The 23,760-nt window shown below is 44.2% G+C and overlaps 2 protein-coding genes across 4 annotated transcripts in view; both read left to right on the top strand.

Moving 5' to 3' along the window:
• Window positions 1-23,760, top strand: part of SEMA4G (semaphorin 4G) — a 269,472-nt gene that overhangs the window by 96,474 nt on the left and 149,238 nt on the right. The gene's annotated exons all lie outside the window — the stretch shown is intronic.
• Window positions 6,440-7,324, top strand: LOC148504630 (uncharacterized). The gene has a single exon (XM_088448684.1). It carries the CDS (start codon window positions 6,440-6,442, stop codon window positions 7,322-7,324), a length of 885 nt encoding a protein of 294 aa, XP_088304810.1.

Below are 23,760 nucleotides of genomic sequence, written 5' to 3'. Positions count from 1 at the left end.
GAAATCATTCTCCACTGCGCTTGAGTCAGGTGCATACCCCCTCCTTTGCCTATGTCATAGGTGGATGTATAGGCTTGTATGGCCTTTTGCTGCTCCTCCATCCTCTGAAGCATATAGAGGGTTGAGTTCCACCGCGTCACAACCTCTTGCTTCAGGTGATGGCGGGGCAGGTTCAAGAGTGTTTGCTGGCGCTCCAGTCTTCGGCACGCAGTCGCTGAATGGCGAAAGTGGCCAGAAATTTTTCGGGCCACCCAAAGCGTCTCCTGCACGCCCCTGTCGCTTTTCAGAAAATTCTGCACCACCAAGTTTATTGTGTGAGCAAAACATGGGACGTGCTGGAATTTGCCCAGATGTAATGCCCGCACAATATTGGTGGCGTTGTCAGATATCACAAATCCCCAGGAGAGTCTAAGTGGGGTAAGCCACTGGGCGATGATTTCCCTCAGTTTCTCTAAGAGGTTGTCGGCGGTGTGCCTCTTACTGAAACCGGTGATACACAGCGTAGCCTGCCTTGTAACGAGCTGGCGTTTCTGAGATGCTGCTACTGGTGACGCTGCTGCTGTTGCTGCGTAAGGTGATACATCTACCCAGTGGGCTGTCACAGTCATATAGTCCTTAGTCTGCCCTGTTCCACTTGTCCACATGTCCGTGGTTAAGTGGACATTGTGTACAACGGCATTTTTCAGGACACTGAGGACACTTTTTCTGACGTTTCTGTACAGTCTCGGTATCGCCTGCCTAGTGAAGTGGAATCTAGACGGGATTTGGAACCGGGGACACACTACCTCCATCAATTGTCTAAATCCCACTGCACTAATGGCGGATACCGGACGCACGTCTAACACCAACATAGCAGTCAAGGCCTCAGTTATACGTTTTGCTTCAGGATGACTGCTGTCGTACTTCATCCTCCTCGCTAAGGACTGTTGGAGGGTCAATTGTTTAGTAAAAGTAGTGGTGTTCCTACTTCCTCTCTGGGATGATGAACGACTCCCAGCAGCAGCAACAGCAGCGGCAGCAGTAGGCGTAGCAATGCAGGATCCTCCAGAGGAATCCCGGATAGGAGAGTCAGTCATGCCAGTGACATGGCCTGCAGGACTACTTCCGATCCTGACTAAGGAGGAAATTGACGAGGAGGGAGTTGACGGTGTGGTTTGCAGGCGCTTGGATACAACAGGACAACGGGATTTAGGTGTCCCTGGACTGCTTACGGTCTTAGCCAAAGTTTCTGAACTTGACAGTAACTTTTTATGAACGCGCTGCAGGTGCCGTATAAGGGAGGATGTTCCTAGGTGGTTGACGTCCCTACCCCTACTTATTTCACCTTTACATATGGTACATATGGCAAGACAGTTGTTGTCCGGATTTGGATAGAAATATTGCCAGACCAAAGAGGTGGAATGTTTGGTCTTCTGCCCAGGCATGACCGTGATGGGCTTTTTCATCCCACGGACAACAACTGTCTCCCCCGGAGCCTGATTTAAACAAACCACATCACCATCAGAATCCTCCTCGCCAACTTCCTCCTCAGCGCCAGCTACACCAGTATCCTCATCCTGTTGTACTTCAACAGTGACATCTTCAATTTGCATATCAGCAAGTGGACTGTGGGTGCTCCTTTCAGCACTTGCAGGGGGCGTGCAAATGGTGGAAAGAGCCACCTCTTCACGTCCAGTGCTGGGAAGGTCAGGCATCGCAACCACCACCACACTTGGACTCTCCTTGGGGATTTGTGATATCTTCTTAGAAAGCACAGTTCTTCGCTGTGCTTTTGCCAGCTTAACTCTTTTGATTTTTTTAGTGGGAGGAGGGCTTCCATCGTCATGTGAAGCTGAACCACTAGTCATGAACATACTAGGGATCGACCTTAGCCGTTCCTTGCCACTCCGTGTCGTAAATGGCATATTGGCAAGTTTACGTTTCTCTTCAGCTGATTTAAATGTCTTTTTCAAGGTCATTTTCCTGAACTTTGCCATTTGGGATTGTATGTGCCCTCTACTATGACATTGGGCATCGGCCTTGGCAGACGACGTTGATGGCATGTTATCGTCTATGTCATGACTAGTGGCAGCAGCTTCAGCACTAGGAGGAAGTGGTTCTTGATCTTTCTCTATTTTATTTTTATCGGAGAAAGTTTGGTCCTCCATTTATGTTATATCGATTTGATATATACGTGCGGCTAAACACAGAAAATAATTTTTTTTTTGGTTTGGACTGGAGTGTACTTTGTGGGTTACAGCACCCTTTAACGGTCAAGCCAGCCGGCCCTTTACTTATGACACAGGCGCACTCTTGGCACTACTTTGTTGATGCACGTGCGGCTACTGCGCACACAATTCACAAACACAGAAAATAATTTTTTTTTGGTTTGGACTGGAGTGTACTTTCGGGGGTTACAGCACCCTTAACGGTCAAGCCAGCCGGCCCTTTACTTATGACACAGGCGCACGCTTGGCACTACTTTGTTGATGCACGTGCGGCTACTGCGCACACAATTCACAAACACAGAAAATAATTTTTTTTTGGTTTGGACTGGAGTGTACTTTGGGGGTTACAGCACCCTTTAACGGTCAAGCCAGCCGGCCCTTTACTTATGACACAGGCGCACGCTTGGCACTACTTTGTTGATGCACGTGCGGCTACTGCGCACACAATTCACAAACACAGAAAATAATTTTTTTTTTGGTTTGGACTGGAGTGTACTTTGTGGGTTACAGCACCCTTTAACGGTCAAGCCAGCCGGCCCTTTACTTATGACACAGGCGCACTCTTGGCACTACTTTGTTGATGCACGTGCGGCTACTGCGCACACAATTCACAAACACAGAAAATAATTTTTTTTTGGTTTGGACTGGAGTGTACTTTCGGGGGTTACAGCACCCTTAACGGTCAAGCCAGCCGGCCCTTTACTTATGACACAGGCGCACGCTTGGCACTACTTTGTTGATGCACGTGCGGCTACTGCGCACACAATTCACAAACACAGAAAATAATTTTTTTTTGGTTTGGACTGGAGTGTACTTTCGGGGGTTACAGCACCCTTTAACGGTCAAGCCATCCGGCCCTTTACTTATGACACAGGCGCACGCTTGGCTCTACTTTGTTGATGCACGTGCGGCTACTGCGCACACAATTCACAAACACAGAAAATAATTTTTTTTTTGGTTTGGACTGGAGTGTACTTTCGGGGGTTACAGCACCCTTAACGGTCAAGCCAGCCGGCCCTTTACTTATGACACAGGTGCACGCTTGGCACTACTTTGTTGATGCACGTGCGGCTACTGCGCACACAATTCACAAACACAGAAAATAATTTTTTTTTTGGACTGGAGTGTACTTTCGGGGGTTACAGCACCCTTAACGGTCAAGCCAGCCGGCCCTTTACTTATGACACAGGCGCACGCTTGGCACTACTTTGTTGATGCACGTGCGGCTACTGCGCACACAATTCACAAACACAGAAAATAATTTTTTTTTTGGTTTGGACTGGAGTGTACTTTTGGGGGTTACAGCACCCTTAACGGTCAAGCCAGCCGGCCCTTTACTTATGACACAGGCGCACGCTTGGCACTACTTTGTTGATGCACGTGCGGCTACTGCGCACACAATTCACAAACACAGAAAATAATTTTTTTTTGGTTTGGACTGGAGTGTACTTTCGGGGGTTACAGCACCCTTTAACGGTCAAGCCAGCCGGCCCTTTACTTATGACACAGGCGCACGCTTGGCACTACTTTGTTGATGCACGTGCGGCTACTGCGCACACAATTCACAAACACAGAAAATATATTATTTTTTTAGCACTTGGGGGGAGCGCCCCTGATGGACAGAGCACCCCCTGGACAACACTACAGCTCTCCTTTAGGACTGGGACACTGCACAGGACTTTGGAGTGGACACAGCCCCTATGGAGAACTGACTGCACAACACAGTCCAGCCAGCCCCTATGGACTTTGAAGTAGTGGACACAGCCCCTATTAACAACAGCAGCACAACACAGCCAGCCCCTATGGACTTTGAAGTAGTGGACAACAGCAGCACTACACTACACTACACTACACAGCCCTAACTCCCACCCTCCCTCTTCACTGTCCACAGCCGAGTGAGAAAATGGCGCCGACGCGGGTACCTTATATAGGATCCAAAACCAGCGAGACTCGGAAGGCGGGATGATGACGTTTTGCCTCGATTTCAGATCCGAGTCAGGCGGGAAAAGTCGAGCCTGACTCGGATCGGACTCGGATCGGGGGGGCTCGGGGGGGTTCGGATTTTAGAAATCCGAACCCGCTCACCCCTAATATATATATATATATATATATATATATATATATATATAAAGAATGTACTGGGTACAGGCGCCCGTTTACACGGCGCTAGAATGCGGGGGGCGGAGCTTAGCTCCGACTTCCCTCCTGCCTCCCATCAGCCCCAGCGTTTCTCTGCAGACTGCTGGTGGCCATTACAGGGTGAGGCAGCGCTGGACAGCCTACGGACTTGTATGTATTACAGCAGGGGTTTAGGCTGATGTAAAGTGAGCATTTTGGAGCATAATAATAATTAATCCTTTGCCTGGCGTTCTGGCACTGCTAGGAGCGCCGTTGTGGGCAAGTGTGACTTTCTCCAAACTCTCTGTACCCCAGTATATTCTGTTTTTCTTACCCTGTCACTTAACCTCTTTGTGGTTTGTGTGGGGTCTGTATGTAGCATGACTGGCAGGTCTAAGGCTTCGCAAAAGTTATTTACCTGCAAAAAGTGTGGAGTAAAATTTACACAGGGACAGTCATCTACCTCCAGATTGTGTGACGGTTGTTATACGGATCAGCAATCTGCAGAGATGTCAGAACCACCGTCTTTGACGCAGGTTACATCTGTTATGTCCTCTCTCTCGGCTGAACTGGAGGCTTCTCGCAGAGAAAGAGAGGCTTACAGGTCAGCTGCTACAGAGGAACCAGCATGGGCGAGATCCCTAGCTGTTTCTATGGAGGGGATTTCCAAAGCCATGACAATGGCGTCCGCTCTGCAGGTCTCTAAAAAGAGATTGTTACCCTCAGTCCTCCATTGGGATGACCCAGAGGAGGAGGAGGAGGATATGCCCCAGATTCACCTAAAGAGCCTCTGGAGTCTGATCCTGAACAGGTATCAGAGGGAATAGAAGCCTTGATTGCTGCAATATGACAGGTATTGCACATACAGGAAGAGGACTCAGGTCCTGCAAAACAGTCTTTCTTTCTTAAGAAACAAAGACAAGCTACGGCTTTCCCTATATTGGAAGAGCTGGATTCTCTTCTAACGACAGCCTGGGAACATCCAGATAAAAAATTTCAGATGTCCCGGCGTTTATTATTTTTTTTACCCTTTTCCAGCAGATAATAGAAAGGCTTGTGAAACTCCTCCTACGGTAGATTCATCTGTATCGCGACTGTCAAAAAAGACTACGCTCCCTGTTCCTGAAGTCACGACTTTAAAGGACATGTCCGATCGGAGACTGGAGAGCACTCTTAAGTCCATTTACACCGCTGCAGGGGTGACTGTTCGTCCAGCGATCGTTACCTGCTGGACTAACAAGGCTATCGAAATTTGGGCTAAGCAATTGGCGGACGGAATGAAAGATCAACTACCTATGGAGGAACTCATTCCATTAGCAGAACATATAGGTGAAGCGGCAGCTTACCTTGGAGAAGCGTCTAAGGATGTTTGTTCTGTTTCCTCCAGAACTTCAGCTCTGGCAATTTCAGCACGGCGGGCGCTGTGGCTCAAAACTTGGCAGGCTGACGTGGAATCCAAAAAGGCTGTGGAAGCACTTCCTTTCACTGGACATGTACTATTCGGGGCAGAACTAGATAAATGGATACCTCAGGCTACTGGAGGTAAATCCACTTTTCTACCATCTGCAGCTCCTCCACCTAGACGATCTACTCAGGCACTTCATTTCGGTTCTTTGGGGCCCCGGGTCGTTCACGTGGTCGTTTCAGAGGATCATCAACGTCCCGTGGTACCAGAGGTCGGGGTAGAACCGCAGCCACCAGAGGCTCGAGTCTACAGGAAGTTAAGTCCACTTCTAAACCCAGTGCATGACGGGCTTCCCTCTCACCTGGGGGACCCCAGAGTGGGAGCGCGTCTTCAGGACTTCAGCGAGGTCTGGATGGAAACCTGTGCAGACGCTTGGGTCCGAGATCTAATAATTTGGGGCTACAAGCTACTGCAACCCCCAAATCGTTTTTGTACCACAGGTTTGCCAGTTTCCAACGACAGAAGTGTGGTCTTACAGAAAGCAATAGACAGGCTTCTGTCCATGAAAGTGGTAATCTAAGTCCCCAGTCATCAGAAGGGAAAAGGATTTTACTCCAGTCTTTTTGTCGTTCCGAAGCCGGACGGTTCGGTCAGACCCATTCTAAACTTAAAGGATCTCAATCCATACTTACGGATCTTCAGGTTCAAGATGGAGTCTCTTCAGTCGGTAATTGCAGGCTTGGAGGAGGGTGAGTTCATGGTATCTCTAGATATTAAGGACGCCTACCAGCACATTCCCATTTGGCCACCTCACCAGGCTTTCCTGAGATTCGCAGTTCGGGATTCACATCTCCAGTTTCAGGCCTTGCCCTTCGGCTTATCTTCGGCCCCACGGGTATTCACAAAGGTTATGGCTGTGATGATGAGTCTCCTTCGGAAACAAGGAATCACTATTATTCCGTACCTGGACGACCTACTCCTGAAGGCGAATTCCAAGGATCAACTATTACAGGACATCACCGTGACGCACAACCTCCTCATTCATCATGGATGGGTCCTGAATTTTCCCAAATCGCATCTGCAACCGACACAGAGATTGCAGTTTCTAGGAATGATCATGGACACAGTGTCTCAACGGGTGTTCCTTCCCCAGGACAAAATAACTTTCATTCAGGAGATGGTGAGGTTGGTCCTTCGACGTCGGCAGGTTTCGGTTCATGCATGTATCCGACTTCTGGGGAAGATGGTGGCAGCCTTCGAGGCTGTCCAGTACGGTCGTTTTCACTCCAGACCTTTTCAGGTAGATCTCCTATCACAATGGTCGGGATCCCACCTGTTTCTTCACAAAAGAGTCAGGTTACAACCCAAGACTCGGATTTCCCTACTGTGGTGGCTAAACTCAGTTCACCTTGCGGAGGGAAAGAGAGTCGGAGAGTGGGATTGGACGCTTCTTACCACAAATGCGAGTCTAAGAGGCTGGGGGGCAGTAGTTCTGGAGCATCACTTCCAGGGACGCTGGACAGCACAGGAATCGATTCTTCCAATCAACATTTTGGAGTTTTCTATGCATTACAGACAGCAGCTCACTTTCTGAGGGACCGAGCAGTCAGGGTCCAGTCCGACAATGCCACAGCAGTGGCATACATAAACAAGCAAGGAGGCACCAGAAGTCGTGCGGCCATGAAGGAAGTCAGCAGGATTCTGATCTGGGCGGATAGCTAAGCAAGGTCGATTTTGGCAATCTTCATTCCGGGCATCGGAAATTGGGAGGCAGATTACCTCAGTCGTCAGGATGTACATCCAGGAGAATGGGCTCTACATCCACAGGTGTTTCAGCAGCTGGTCCAATGGTGGGGTCTTCCGCAGGTTGACATCATGGCATCCAGGCAGAACCATCAACTGCCCCATTACTGCTCTCGAACAAGGGATCCACAAGCGGTGGCTGTGGATGCACTGTCAACACCATAGTGGTGTCATTTATCTGTTTCCTCCATTTCCCCTTCTCCCTCGAATCTTTCAACGCATCAAGAGGGAACAGGCCAAGGTCCTGCTGATAGCTCCGGACTGGCCTTGCAGAGCGTACTCCATCATTCAGCTCCTATTGGTAGACAATCCGTGGCCCTTACCACTCAGAGAGGATCTGCTCCTTCAGGGTCCTTTACTCTATCCAAACGTAAAGCAGCTACGTTTGACGGCCTGGTTGTTGAAAGGGCCATCTTAAGACGTAAAGGGATACCTTCCAAGGTGATTCCTACGAGAGCCAGGAAGGAAGTTACTTCCAAGCATTACCATCGTATTTGGAGGGCATATGTAACCTGGTGCGAACGTAGAGTTCTGCCTTCTACGGAGTTCAGTCTTCCCAGATTTCTGCTTTTTCTGCAAGCAGGTCTCTCAGCAGGCCTTCGGTTGGGATCTCTGAAGGTACAAATTTCAGCACTCTCGGTTTTCTTCCAAAAGAAATTGGCCTTATTACCGGACGTGCAGACTTTTCTGCAGGGTGTGGTTATATTACAACCACCCTTTGTTCCTCCTACAGCTCCATGGGACTTGAACTTTGTCCTGTCTTTCTTGCAGTCTTCGTTGTTCGAGCCTTTGGAGTCGGTGGAATTTAAGTATCTTTCATGGAAGGTGATACTTCTGCTGGCTCTGGCTTCCGCCAGGAGGGTGTCGGAGCTGGGAGCTTTATCATGTCGTCCATCATATTTGGTATTTCATGAGGATAGAGCTGAGCTACGCACCAGAATGGATTTTCTGCCTAAGGTGGTTTCGGCCTTCCACATCAATCAACCTATTGTGGTTCCGGTTCTTCCACAGGATTCTCCTTCTTCTAGATACTTGGATGTGGTTAGAGCTCTTCGCATATATGTGGACAGGACGGCAGCCGTTCACAAGACAGATACTCTTTGTTTTGTATGATGCTGCTCGTCCGGGTTGGCCAGCTTCCAAACGGACACTGGCTCGATGGATTCGTCTGACCATACGACAGGCATATTTGGCCTCGTCTAGAGAACCTCCATCTTCCATTACCGCACATTCCACTCGCTCAGTGGGTGCCTCGTGGGCGGCTGCTCGAGGCGTTTCTATGGAATCTCTATGCCGGGCAGCTACTTGGTCAGGACGGCATACTTTTGTTCGGTTTTACAGATTTGACACCTTTGCGACTTCTGCAGCGCAATATGGTCGGTCTGTTTTGCAAGGTTCTCAGCGCTTTCCCACCCATGATGGGAGCTCTGGGACGTCCCCACTGTCTTGAAGTCCTCCAGTGTCCCCTAGTGGATGAAGGAGAAAACAGGATTTTGGTACTTACCGATAAATCCCTTTCTCCGATTCCACAGGGGACACTGGACGCCCACCCTGCGCTGTTCTTCCTGCCACATGTTATGCCTGTTGGCGACATGTTTGTTGTCTAGGGTGATGTTATGAATGTTAGAGACATGTTTGTCGTCTCTTGTTTCATTCTATTTTGCTTTGTTTTCACCTTTCAGTTGTTATGTGTACTTTCGCCTCCTCTGTCAATCTTTTTTCTCTGCTCCCCTCGGGCTCGGTTCTAATACTGGCCTATAGAGGGGAGGAGCTAGTCACACTTCATTTAAATTTAAAGTGCCAGCTCCACTCAGCACCGTCTATACCCCACTGTCTTGACGTCCTCCAGTGTCCCCTGTGGAATCGGAGAAAGGGATTTATCGGTAAGTACCAAAATCCTGTTTATTTCAAAACTGGTGTTATGTCGACATTATTAGAATGTCAGAATACAGTTATTCTTGTTATTCTGATTCTAACCCTAAACCACCGGGAAAAGACAACATTATGACAGTGTCCATAAAAAAACAGCGAGAAAGAGCATTGTCTTCATTGATACTGGCAGCACCCCCTAAACGGTACACCATTGGGTATAAAAGTAATACAGGGTTAATAATAAATTGATTGATACTATAACTATGTAATACAGCGGCTATGATAAACAATGAGAAATGCATAGCATGCCTGTATATTGCCATTATGTTGTTTATGCATATGAATTGTTTGCCAAAGGCTACTAATAGCTACACGCAATTGGTCATGGAATTATGTGTATATTTAATTTCAAATGCAAAACTTGATTGCCATGCATAAAATCTGCAGGGCTTGCCTTTGTCAGGAAACAAGCTATGGATTGTTGGGACAATGCAATGTCTGTTATCAGAATAAATAGCCCATGCGCAACCAGTCCTGTAAGGTTTTCAGTTATGGTTTATCCTGTTTATAAATAGTTTGGTTATCCCTGTGTGTTGCCTTGTTTATTCTACTGTAGGGCTTATAATATATTAATGTCATGGAGTAAGTCACTCACAATGTCTCTGCCCAAAACGGATGCCGGACAGAGCAGCACTGTCCGGATTCGGTTTTGGGCGGAGACATTTCTAGTGGCGTGCATGTCACTGATGTGCTGTGACACGCACGGCATACATATTGGGAGAGGATACATATCCCTCAGTCCGAAGCAGCATATCCGGCTTCCGGCTTTGAAAGGGATATTGTTGGGCGGTATGCGTGCCACGGATATATAGTGGCACGCAGGATGACCATACAAGGAATTCCGGATGAGAGTAATACATCCGGCTTCCGGCATTGAAGGAGAAATTGTTGGGCGATGTGCGTGTCACGGGCATGTGGTGACACGCAGGATGTCAATGTAAGGAGTTTTGATTTCCGGGTAATAGAGTTCATTGATTAATTAGCAATTGAGCACTCTGCCCCAGATGGAGGTATAAAAAGGGGGGAGATGACATACCCAATTTTCTGCCTTGATAAAGATTTATTCGAAACGCGTTGGCTGAGGGGTATGTACCAGTTTTGGAACAATTGAATCCTTTAAGATCTCTGAAGCATTAGAAGTATACACTGCTTTTTTTGGGGGGGGGGTTTGTATCGATCCGGATAATTTATTTAAAAACCATTAGTGTTTTCCATCTATACCTCATTTGCTGTTAAAGAGACTGAGTTTTCTTTGGACTCCAGATTGGTGACTTTTATATATAAAAAATTTTTTGGGGACATTACCCAATTTTATTTTTTATTATTTCGTCTTATGTTTTTGATTGGATATTTTGTGGAATAAAACAATTGTTTTAAATGTGATATGAAGTTTGGAAATTTCAACATATAAAAGGAAAGAAAAAGATACCTTTATGGGAGGAATCCACATAGTATTTATGTGAGTAGAAAATGATACCTTGAGGTGCATGTTTCACTAAATTTTTATGTGAGTGGGGTACGTTAATCTTGGAATAGTCTCACACATTCTTTGGTGTTCCCATTGAAGTAAATGTGCACGGGAGAAAGACACTGCTATAGGTTTATATCCCATTACTTTTATGTAAGTTATGGTACGTCTTGGTGAAATTTCTCATTGAATAGCCCCTTCGTAACGGGTTCCTTAACCTCTAATTTGTGCATTATTTGGAAACAATCCACACATTGTGGGACCTATTCATTAAACCTAAAAATTCTCTGGAGATAATTAGCTTTAGAACTCGCATGGAGTTCTACCTAATTATAGGTGGAATTCATCATTCCACCTCTCCATAAGTATCTATTCCGAAAAGCTGTCATTTTTGCGATGACAGCTTTTCGGGAAATAGATACTTTTCCCTGCCTACACTACATTATCGCATCTGGAAACAGTGCTGCGCATGCGCTGTTACATCTGTAAAACCAGCGCATGCGCAGCACTGCCTACAGATGCATTAAGTTTGTGTACCCCCCCGACCCTCCCCCCTCCGCTCACCTCCCCCCCCCCCCCCCCCCGACTTACCTGTCCGTGCAGCAGCCTCTGGCTCCGGAGGCTGGTCTGTCATGTGGTTTCCCAGCAGACCACATGACAGATTAGAAGAAAAAAAAACTTTTTTTTTTTTGTCTAAACTTTCTTGTGCTCTGCTGGGAAACCACATGACAGACCAGCCTCCGGAGCCTGAGGACGGAGTAGAGCGCCGGAGGGACTCGTCGGGGGACCTGCACACGCGGATACAGGTAAGTTTCACCTGCTATTCGCCTCCTCATAGTGGCGAATAGTAACTGCATCAAATTCCGAAAATTGATAATTTTCGGAATTTGATGAATACCACAATTTCCACATCCCCATACTAATGTACTAATGTATGGGGAGTGTGGAAATTAACGCAGGGGAACTTAGCAAGGAGATATCTGTGATATCTCCTGTGCTAAGTGGCTACATGAATACCAAAATAACGTTATTTAAGGAAAATGTCCTTAAAAACGTTATTTTAGTGTTGATGAATAGGCCCCTGTGCCTTTTCTTTTTCTTTTTGTTTTATATACACCACATCATTCGAGGAGAAGCCTTTTTTTGGAACTACATTGAAGGCCCTGGTTGCATGGATCATTAAGAAGACATTTTCATTTGGACTTTTAAGTGTGTTTAGGAACAGATAGATGTGTGTATGTATGTATATATATATATGTGTAGCTACTATGAAGTATATCATTATAGACCATATGCCTAAATCGATTAGAGGGGGTGATAGATCTATGAGACTATTACAGTGTGAAACAAGGTGGATACATCGTTTGGGGACTATGTCTCCCAAGGGTTTGAACGAAACTCTGGGTTTACATTGTTTTTTGTGATTTGAATATAAGTGGAGTAATGGTTTATTGTCACATTTTGAGACATGTGTTGTGCTACTAGCTTCTATGTAATCGATTTTAGTAGGATGGATATACTCTGGCATCGATATATCATGTATTAAGATACAATGGTTGTGTATGAATGGAGTCATTCTATTATAATGTGGAACACGATATGCTTATTGTAAAATTAATAGTCTAATGTAATGTGGGAGCACACTGTATTAAAGGTAGGCTTTTTTATAGTCAGTGAACCAATGCATTAAAGCTCCTGATTAATGAATAACGTTATTTGTATGTATATACCCTTCCTGGCAGACTTGTATGCACGATCACTATGGTTTCTGTTTAGTGGTAACCTTGGCTACGGCCCCTTTCTGATGCCGCCGATCGTAGGCGCTGTTGGATTAGGAGTTACCGGAAGCCAGGAGATGCGTTACACGTGGTGTGGTGTTGGATGTATAAAGTAAGTCTTTTTATGTATTGTATGTTATTGTGCCTTGAAAACGTGGGAATAAAGTACTCCGAAACGTCGGTGACTACTTACCTGCTTACAAGCGTTTTATTTGTGACCCGAGTGCCGCCGCTTACATTGTGTATATATATATATATATATATATATATATATATATATTTGTTCTTATCAAGTGCGCTCTTTGATCTTTTTCCACTATTTAATATAATAAGTGTGCATGTTAGGTGTGCATGTGTACCTAGCTTTGCAACTTGTAATTTCTCTCTCTTGTACAATTTTGTTAGGTATTCAGTATACTGTAGTAGTTTTCTGTTGCAGTTATTAGAGTGTACCACTCGCTTATAAACTGAGACGGCTGCTATTCATGTACCACAGCAATGTTGTTCGTTCCAAGTGAATTAATAGGCTCTGTCCATTTCCCTCCCCCAATGCCTCCATTGTGTAGGTGATAGGCGGACTTTAATGTGTCGTGTCATATTTTCAGAAGTTTATGCACTGGCGGTGGCTAATTACTAGTGGCATTGCCAATATCACCTTATGTTAAATATGGAATACATCATTATTTTTATATCAAATTGACAAGTTTACATTTTAAAAGCAAAAGCATAAATTAGAATTTCATTTTTATTTATTTTTTTTGCAGTCTTACAAATCTTTGTACTTGATGCAGCTGTGCTTGGTCTGTGCTTGGTTAGTGAATAGTTCTTTTTAATTAGTAAACATTTTTTGCCCTGTTCCCTCATCTAAACTGTGTAATTTTAATTATTCTAGAGGTGGACTTGTTATTTCTTTCTTACAGAGAAGTGGAAAATTCCAAGAAGGAAACATGCGGCGAGCACAAGTTATTAGTGCATATGCAATATTGAAAGGTTTCTACCTTTTTTTTCTTTCATGTTTCTCACCCATTGTTCTGAAAAGGTGCAAAGTGTAAATAAAGTTGGGATTTTTTTTTTTTTTAATCATTAGTATTTTTTACCCCGATAATGATAAGTTAATAAGTAGGGACATAGCATATAAGCAGTGGCATATATATAATGGGCGCGGGGTTTGCAGTGCAGGAGTTAAGGTGGCCCCCCGCACCCAGATCTGTGACAACTGTCTTCAGGGGTGGTATAAGAATCAATCTGTGCCGGAGTCTTTGCTATGTTCTAAGCAGGCTCTACTGATAAATTTAAAGGGGGTGTGTGGGAGGGTTGCTACAAAAAAATTTGTACTTGGGCAAACCAATTCTTACACATATAATGCTTATAGGGTTTCATTGACATGTTTGCGTTCATTGACTGTTCATTGACTGTCTCTTGTGATTGCTGTGGTCTTACAGAGCACCATATAGCAGCTCATTCAGCCAGCAGGCCCAGTCCTCACCTTGATTCGTTGTATTTGAGGACTGGGAGGTACCTAGTTTTTCACCATCGATAATCTTTTTGTAATTTGTTTTGTCCAACTATAAGGCCAGAACATCCTTTGTTTCCCCAACAAGCACCAGCTGGGGCGTTTTGCTGTGAGATATGTTACACTTCTACTACTGTTCATCTGTATCTAGGTGTGTCATTATCTTGTGTTGTGTCTCTTGTTTATTTGTCTACAGTATTTTCTCATGTCCCTGTTTCCATTACAAAGGATACGTTGACCTTTATGTAAATGGCAGGTTTTGTAGAACGCTGTGAAAAGCACTTACACTCCTTTTACTGCCTAATAACTGCTCAGTAAAGCTGGCTGACTTCTCTTCCATATGACTATCCATTTATTGACCAGTATAGTTTTATGACACCCAGCATAGTAGTATACTGTGTGCTGCATATTTCCACCTGTTTGCCTGATATTGGATTATTGCAACCCCGTCAGATCTGTCAAGATTGGTAAATTATCAAATTAGAAAACAATCCAGTCAATATATAATGATCTAGTCTGATCAGGTTGCATTGTGTGTGGCCAGGTTCAGTAAATAAAATCTCCCCAAAACACTTTAGTAGGTATTATAGATGGAAGTGCTGTGGATGTTACCCCATGGAGGGCGCAGTCTAGCCGCCGTCGGACCGATGCCTGGTGCAGACCTCCAGCCACCTAGGGTTGCCATCATAACTTTGCAGAATTGGCTGGCCAGCCCTCTTTGTTCACACCTCTTGATAACTGTCCTTTCCGGGGTATCAGTAAAGGTAGTCACTCTCTGTGACTAGTTTCCCTTCCCCAGAAAGGATCTCATGATGTCAGGTGCTGGGCAGACCTGGGGGTGGGGTCATAGTAAACTCTTCGTCACCAGTGCCACTAACTTGTGGTGTCCCACAGGGTTCTATACAATCTCCCATGCTTTTTGCAGTATACATGCTACCACTGGGTGAAATTATCAGGCATCATGGCTATGCAGATTATACACAACTGTATCTGTCCTTTGCTCCAGGTGCTGTGAACTCAACCCTACATGGCTGCCTAGCTGAGCTCCAGTAGTGGATGGGTACCAGTTGGCTGCTACTGAACCATGAAAAAACAGAGGTCTTGAGAATAGATCACATGACAAGGCTGCAGCATAGCCAACCAAACAGGACTAATGCAAAGGGGTTCAGAACTACAAAACACTAAATGTGCGGAATCTTGGTATTGTCCTGGATAGTGACCTGACACTTAAACATCAGGTCTCAGCCACAATCAAATCCTCATTCTATCATCTTAAGAACATAGCCAGAATCAAACACTTAATTTCCTTTGCAAATCTGCCTAAAGTCATACATGCATTTATATCATCACGCCTAGACTACTGCAATGCCCTCTACCTGGGTCTCCCAGCAAAAGAATTGTACTGCTTGCAGATGGTACAAAATGCAGATGCCAGGCTATTAACCAACCAGCCACGTTCCAGCCACATAACACCCACTCTCTACTCCCTTCACTGTCTTCTTTACTGCCTGTAAGATGGAGAATCGTTTCCAAGATTGGCTTACTGACTTTCAAAACCCTACATGACCAGGGCCCAAGGTACCTGAAGCAGCTTCTGATCCCTTACTGTCCCACTCGATTACTACGATCCGTTGATGAAAGACTATTAACTACCTATAATCTTCCGGAATTCATTTGGGGGTTGAGCTGTCAGCTGTGTGTTCTATGGAATTCGTTTCCCCGCACAGTTTGAGAAGCCTCCACCTTCAAAATTAGACTCAAGACTCCTGTTCACTCAAGGATTTCACTAATGTCCCTTGTTAAGCTTGTTTTGTATTCTGTGCTGTAAAGAAAAAAATGCACTTTGAGTCCTATTAGGAGAAATGTGCTATATAAATAACTATTATTACACGTTGTGCCTGGAGAGGTGATGGAAGAATCAATGGGCAGAGTCCTAATGTAAGTGTTCCTGCGGGACTGTGCTGTGCAGCGGCTCTGTTTTTCGACCCAAGGATGCACTGCAACCCGATCTGGGATGCAGTTGAAAACCCAGCTGTCGGGATGCCGGCAATCAGAATAGCGGCGGCAGAATTCCGACACCAGTCAGTTTCCCAGAGCCAGCAGCCCGACCGCCTGCATCCCGAATGCTAAGTAGTGGAGTTAGGGTAAGGGTTATGGTAGGGCACTAAGGGGAGACTGTTGGGGTTAGACACTAGTGGGGGAGGGTTTAGTTTAGGCACTAGGGGGGAAAGAGGTTTAAGCTGCTGAGAGGGAGGGTTGGGGGTAGGGTTAGGACACTTACCGACAGGTCTCTGTATCCTAACACTGTTGGGATGCCAGCATTGGGATTCTGAGCACCGGCATCCCGTATCCAACCCGTTCTGGGATGAGGCTTCAATTCCGGCTGTCAGGATGCCGGTGCTCAGAATCTAAACCCACCAGTCAGAATCCCGGCACCAGAATCCTGACCACCGGCATCCCTACAGTAAGTAGTGGGGTTAGGGTTAGGCACTGGGGGAGGCTAGGTATAGGGAGCGGGGAATTAGGGGTAGGGCTAGGATACTTACTGACAGGTGTCTGTATCCTTTACCTGTTGGGATGCCGGCATCGGGATTCTGAGTGCCGGCATCTCGAGAACTGGCATCCTGTACCCAACCCCCTGACCTTCAACATCCTGGCTGCAGTGCTCACACCGCTCTGCAGGTCTCTACAGTTCTGCCGGCAGCGCAGATTTGGACCAGGAATGGGAGAATGATCTATGCTGGGACTCGGGTACTCCTAAATATAAAAATTTGCACAGTCAACCAACCTCTGCTACTACAACTGAGCTAATGTAGTTAACACTCCTATGCAAGCCACAGCTACTGTGATGTTTGATCAAATCTTTTTCCTTGGGGGCAAATGTGTTTTTTTTTCCTGTGGGGGGCAGTGTGTATTTTTTTCCTATTGGGTGCACTGTGTGTGTATATTTTTCCGTGTGGGGAACAGTATGTGCCAATGGGGAAGGGTGGAAGGGCACAAAAAAATCTTGCACATGGTTCTGTACGACCTGGGACCGGTCGTGGGGGCTCCACATTTGGTGGTACTGTATTATAACAAAAGGTCACTTTGAAGGACCATTCCATGACTAATTTGCAGGATCTCACTCCCATATTCACTTTCTTTCCTCCTCCTTCCAGATACTCCCAAGCATACATGCAGCTATTTCGGTACATTTAAATTACCATACAATGTCAGATTTCCTCCTATTGAAAGAATCCAAATCCCTGGTAACTGTCCTCAAGAATGGGTGGAGAATTGCTTATTCTGTGATAAGGGGTTTAGGCAAACTATTTGTGTCTAATCGACTTTTTGGGTAGCTGTACTAATGCTGGCCATGTCACGCCCCTGTTTTCATTATGCTGGAGGCTTGCACAGCTCTCCGGGAGTCGCTAGGCAGTCCACTGCCTCTCTCCCGACACATACGCCATCCATCACTGTTGCTCGCCGCTCAATGACGCCATCTGAGGAGGTGATACCAATATAGCAGAGCAGCTCTGCTATTTTGGTGTCAGCCGGTGCAGCCCGCACCCCCCCTAGTGATGCCACTGCCACTTATGTTCCTAAACAATGTTTTGTTTTCATTCATTTAATTATTTTAAATTAATTTTTCTACTTTAAATTGAAAAGTGAATGAATACCTGTCTAGATACATTCGCTGATGATATAAAACATGTATGAAACTACCGAGATCATTTTAATCGCCGTCGTTTAAAAAAGAATATTGCATGTCTGGCATAAAGGTGGCGGATGCCTGATCCATCTTCTCTAGTGTGAGGTAATTAAAGACACAAATCTGTTCCTTGCTGGGATAAGTGTTCTTCTTTCTTATTTCTCATTACATAATAGGAGGGGGTGGGAGGGAGATGACTTATCATTTTAGCTGTAGGAGACAACGGCCGTTGTCTCCGGGAAGACCCGGCGTTGCTGCACAATGTAGAGTAATGTACTCCTGGCTGCCGCCCAAAGCAGTGAAACGCTGCAGAGACCTGTAATTGGCTTAAAGATCTGCTGTTATAACAGAACTTAAACCTTTCCAACAGTTTCCAAGGCTTAATCAAGATGTAATAATGCCAATTCCAAGCCAGTAGAGAAGGAGAAACCTTGGCTAACAAAGAAATCAGCTTCCGCAAGGCCACATTATTCCGCTACAGCTTATGAAGTGAGCTATAAATTAAGTTTAATAATGCTGCTTATTCTGTCTCTTTAGACAGGTGTGCAATCAATTAAAATCTACATTTCATTGTGTGAAAAGCATGGGGGCAGGTTGTATCCATTTTATTTGACAATGAGCCGCCTGTTGGTCCATCTCTGCATTTGTTTGTGTTCCATAATAAACCCATTTTGATTCCATAATGAAAGAAATGTTTTTTTGTTTTTTTTTAAAGGGTTATGGGGGCACTTCTATAGCATAATTCCCTATATTTATTCTTGGGTGGGCGAATTGCGTCATTTGACCCTACAGCCCACCATGCAAAACATCCAATCATAGCTTTACGTAGAGAGAGGGCGGGGCTATTGTATGATTAACTGAGAAATATGTAATCACACCCCCATCCTGCCAATTTCACTAGGAAGTGTTGCATCGCTGAAAGGTCTCCTATTCTCATTGGGGTCTGTGGGACTTTCCCTGAAAATTTGTCAGTCTTCTGGAAATTTCAGGAGTGTAGGCATAGGTGGTTGCAGTCCTCTTTAGGGGTGTGTGTTGCACAGCTACACCATCAGACAGCCACTCCCCCCAAATCTGCCCGTTCACCTCTTCCTAGAGGCCAGCTGATGATGTTGCAGTGCTGGATTGGACCCCTCTAATGTCACTTCCCTGTCCCCAGGTAAACGGCCAAGATAGGTTTCTGACGATCCCAGTCTATTCACTGATTCTTCGGGTTGGCACTGTGTAAGGGGTGTGCGGGTGCGCGCCTATGCGTGTAAGCAAATAAGTTCTATAGTGATGTGAAATCGGTGCCATTCCTAGCACATTAATAGGCTACTTTCACAAAATTTTATTTAGCTCACAAAATGGCTGCCCCCAGTGGCAGTGTGACTGCACAGTAATATATAAGGTAATATTATGTTACTTTATATCACATAAATGTTTATTTTGGTTCTCAAATCTGTCCTAGTTAAGGGTCAAATAGACCTAAGAAGGATACTAATACTGTTTGGATACATTGGCTTCTCAAAGAGGGATGCAGTCATAAGGTCGACAGTAACAGTGATGACACCACAATGTCGACAGGCAACAGGTCATCATTGACTTTCGCAATGTCTACATGCGAAAGGCAACAGGAAACTTATGGGTGTGGGGAAGGAGAGTTATGGTTAGAAACCAGTGGGAGTGGTAGGGATTAGGGATAGGGCCGGTGTATTCACCAGAATGCCGCAACCATCGGGAAGCAGATAAGTTACTGCTGAGCCAGCAGGGACTGTGTGGTAGATATACTAAGCCTTGGATGGAGATAAAGTACCAACCAATCAGCTCCTAACTGTGATTTTTCAAATACAGCCTGTGACATGGCAGTTAGGAGCTGATTAGTTGGGACTTTATCTCCCTTCACTTTTATCTCCATCCAAGGCTTAGTAAATAGATCCCCTTATCTCAGTCCACTTTGTCTCTCTCCAAGGCTAAGTACATAGACCCCTATATGTTGACATTTTATTATATTGACATTTCATCATTGTCTACATGATGAATGTGGACATATCATATCACACCTCCTCAAAGACACATTGGGGGAGATGTAATAAGCTCTGGAAAGTGATACATTGGAGAGTGATAAGTTGCCAGCCACTCAGCTCCTAACTGTCATATCACAGGCTGGGTTTGAAAAATGACAGTTGAGATCTGATTGGTTGTCAGTTTATCACTCTCCAATTTATCACTTTCCAGAGCTTCAGACATCTCCCCCAATGCGTTAGGGAACTAGTTTAGAGCATTGAGCAATGTAGACAATGTGATAGCAATCTGGTCAGAGCTAAGAAATCATAATCTATCCAACAGGATATTGGTGAAACTGGAGCTAACACACTATCCCCTACGCTTGGATCTACATTATGGCAATATTGTATTCCAAAAGAACTTCAGTGGGGATATAATATAGTGATATCAGAATAGAGATGTGATTTAAAAGGATGTCATTTCTGCATATAGAAGATGAAAAGGGGCAAAAATATTTATAATATTGAAATATATACAGTTCGAGTTTTAACCACCAATTTCCATTTTTTCCCTCTTTGCCTTTATTTTAAACTTATCGAGCTTGCAGAAAAAAAGCAACAGATTTTAATTGAAATAAATAAAGATCAGAGTTTTTATCTGATATTCTTGTAGTATAGTGCACTAACACAATATAGTTCTATTCTATTTTATTTATTGAAAAATGGATCTCCATACAAACGGTTGTGGCAAATTCTCTCCATTTGTTTAAGGTGTTGACTTTGACACGAGTTGTAGGACACATACAGGTCGTCTCCTCAACAAGAACCTGTAGTGTACTTTTAATTAGAAAAGTTGTAAATAACCTGTCTCCTCTTCCTGAAATACTGTGATTTATGGTGGAGGTGACAATTCTCCTGGGAATATTATGTCTTTGAAATAACCTCCCCTGGTTGGTAAGGGTTGGGTACTGGATGCTGGCGGTCAGGATCCCGGCGGTCAGAATCTCGACGCCGGCATCCCGACCAGGTTACAATGCTGACGCCTAAAGGTAAAATACTCCTAACCCTAATCCTCCCACCCCGGTGCCTAAACCTAACCTCCCCCCTAGTGCCTAAACCTAACCCTCCCTCCCCACACCCTAAACCTAACCCCCCCCCCACGCAGCCTAACCCTCGCCCTAGTGCCTAACCCCTTGCCCTAACCCTAGTACTTACCTTCGGGATCCCAGCGCTCGGGATTCTGACTGCATCCCGTTGGTAATTATCGATAGTGCTTTATCATATTTGCATTGAGTGTTCCTTGATCTTCATGAAATGAAATCTTTCATTCAATTGCACTAACTACCTCTGACAGGTATTTATTTATTTATTTTGAAACCATTTTTATCACTTGTACACGTGTGCTGTAATCCATTACATAGAAGCAAGGTTTATTTAGCTGTATCTTAACAAAAGGGTGAAAACTTAGTGTAATTAAATATTGATGATAGTATTTGTATTGACGTATCACACTCACGTGACACAGGAACTAGTAGACAACATTTCCTCTAACATTGCTATTAAAGGACAATATACCCTAAATGGTTCGAAAAGTTGAAACAAAGCGACAGTGAAAAGGGACAGCACTCCTCTAAAGACACAAACAAAATGTCACAGTGCTAAGGCCAATTCATGTAAATCCATGTCTACAATGTAATGTACTATTGTCTTTAGGACATATTTGCACAAGCCATTAGGTAAAATGTACTTAAGCTGAAACATACATTTGAATATAATAAACGGATGGCCAGATTATCTCTGTGTTATCGGTAACATTTATTTGTCTTTTATTCAAGGTCTATTGTCTTTGTAACTAAGCAATCCCATGATTGCTTACACAAATCACTGTGGCAAGCTGTAAGAAATAAACATAATTACCCTTTTTCTTGGTTTATTTTTTAAGACAGCTGTTAATGAATGATAATTCTGCAGATTTCCTACAGTGTAATGTGACTACCATAGCAACCACAGTCACATTACGCTTGGTATAGTGAGCAGATAAGCTTTGTAACACTCATCACTAAGTTTTCAGTGTGATATCCTCCCCCTCCTTTTCCCCCACTATCACCTGATATTGTGAGTTATGAGCCATTTGTGTCTAACAGCCTTACTTAGTTTATATCCAAGAAAGGGGGATGTAGTAAAAATGTCTACATTTTCAATATCGACAACATTTATAATGTCGACATCACAATGTTGACCATTATGATGTGAACATTTAAAAATATCTGTATTGAACATTTCGGCGTGTGCAGGATGTCGATATGTGAAACACAGACATTCTACAAGGACTGGCAGCAGAGGTTTAGGATTAGGCTGCTGGAGGGGTGGTTAAGGTTAGGCTATGGGAGTTGAGGTTAAGGTTAGGCACTGGGGGGAGGGTCATGGGTTAGACATACTCACCGTCGGAAGCGCCATTTTTTCCGCCTGACGTAATCATCGCTAGAACACCAAACCCAGAAGAAATTGATGGACCCACAATAACAGGTAAGTCACCACCAGGGACGTTTTGTCAACATTCTAATCATGGTAACATTTCATCAATGTCATCAACAAGATGGAAATGTTGACCTGGTCAATGTCGATGGTATGAGCATGTTGAAATTATGACATTATCATGTTGACAAAATTTACCACACCCCCAGAATGATTTTGAAATTGAGTTTATAATTTGTAGGAGAATAGTTACAAAAATTACTCTTAGATACATGTTTAAAAATATTTAACTAGCTATTTAAAGAAAAGTACCCTACTACTACTACTACTATTTATGTGGGACAGCTTTGAATGAACTGCTGATCATCTGAAAAAACATGAGATTTTTCTTTTATGTTAACTGTATTATATAAAATATGCCTTAATTCAGGTGTTCCCAAACGCAGACCTCAAGGCTCCACAACAGTTCAGGTTTTAGAGATATCCATGGTTGTGCACAGATGTTAAATCAAATTAACTGAGATACGACTTAAGTCACCTGTGCTCAATCATGGATATCTCAAAAACCTGAACTGTTGGGGGGAGCCTTGAGGACCGCGTTTGTGAACCTACTTGCTCTCTGCCCTACTTGGTTCCTGAGTGTTTTACATCTATATTTCTAATGTTACCTGATATAGATATATAATATGTGTGTGTGTGTGTGTGTGTTTAATTTTTCTTCTTTTATTCTAGAAACTGGAAAACAATCTGCCCTTTATCTTTTCAGGTAGTGATGTATATCTTCAATATTAGTAGAATGGTAACGGAACTAAAAGCTTATCTTTAGCCTCATCTGTTGATCACTGTTCATATTAGTCCTTGCAAAAATGTTTAATATATGTATCAAACATTTTGCTGTAATATCGCAGCCAATATTGGGTGGTTGGGCTATTATCGCCGCAAGTGTGGTCTGAATTTGGCCCTGGTGGCAGGAATTGAAATCATCCATTATCAGGTTTGCTGGTAAATTCAATCAAAAGATGACCAATATGACCAGTAGGTGTGGTCCTCTTCCCACTGCAGTCCCTATTCATGCCAGAAGGGGCAACTTGTCTTGAAAGACTGGATTAGCCTGATCTTGTCCAACTTGATCACATTCACGTGTTTTCAAATTACAAACTGATCTGGTCTGGGATTGGTCAGTGTGACCAGTTTATTAGATCTCCAATGATCATAGTAGCAGCAATGACATTAACTTGCAAAGTAGATTACATTAAAAATAAAGTGACTGAAACTGTAATAAAAAAAATATTTTTTTATTTAAATGCACATCTGAATTATTTTAATTGCACAGAACAAATTAAAGTTACAGTAGAAGTTGCACTTTAAAGACAACCATTTTGAGGACT

This window comes from Taudactylus pleione, unplaced genomic scaffold, assembly GCF_031769625.1.
Source record: "Taudactylus pleione unplaced genomic scaffold, aTauple2 ptg000464l, whole genome shotgun sequence".
NCBI classification, from domain to species: Eukaryota; Metazoa; Chordata; class Amphibia; order Anura; family Myobatrachidae; genus Taudactylus; species Taudactylus pleione.
Note: the sequence above shows the minus strand (reverse complement) of the source record. Positions and strands in the feature narration are given on the sequence as shown.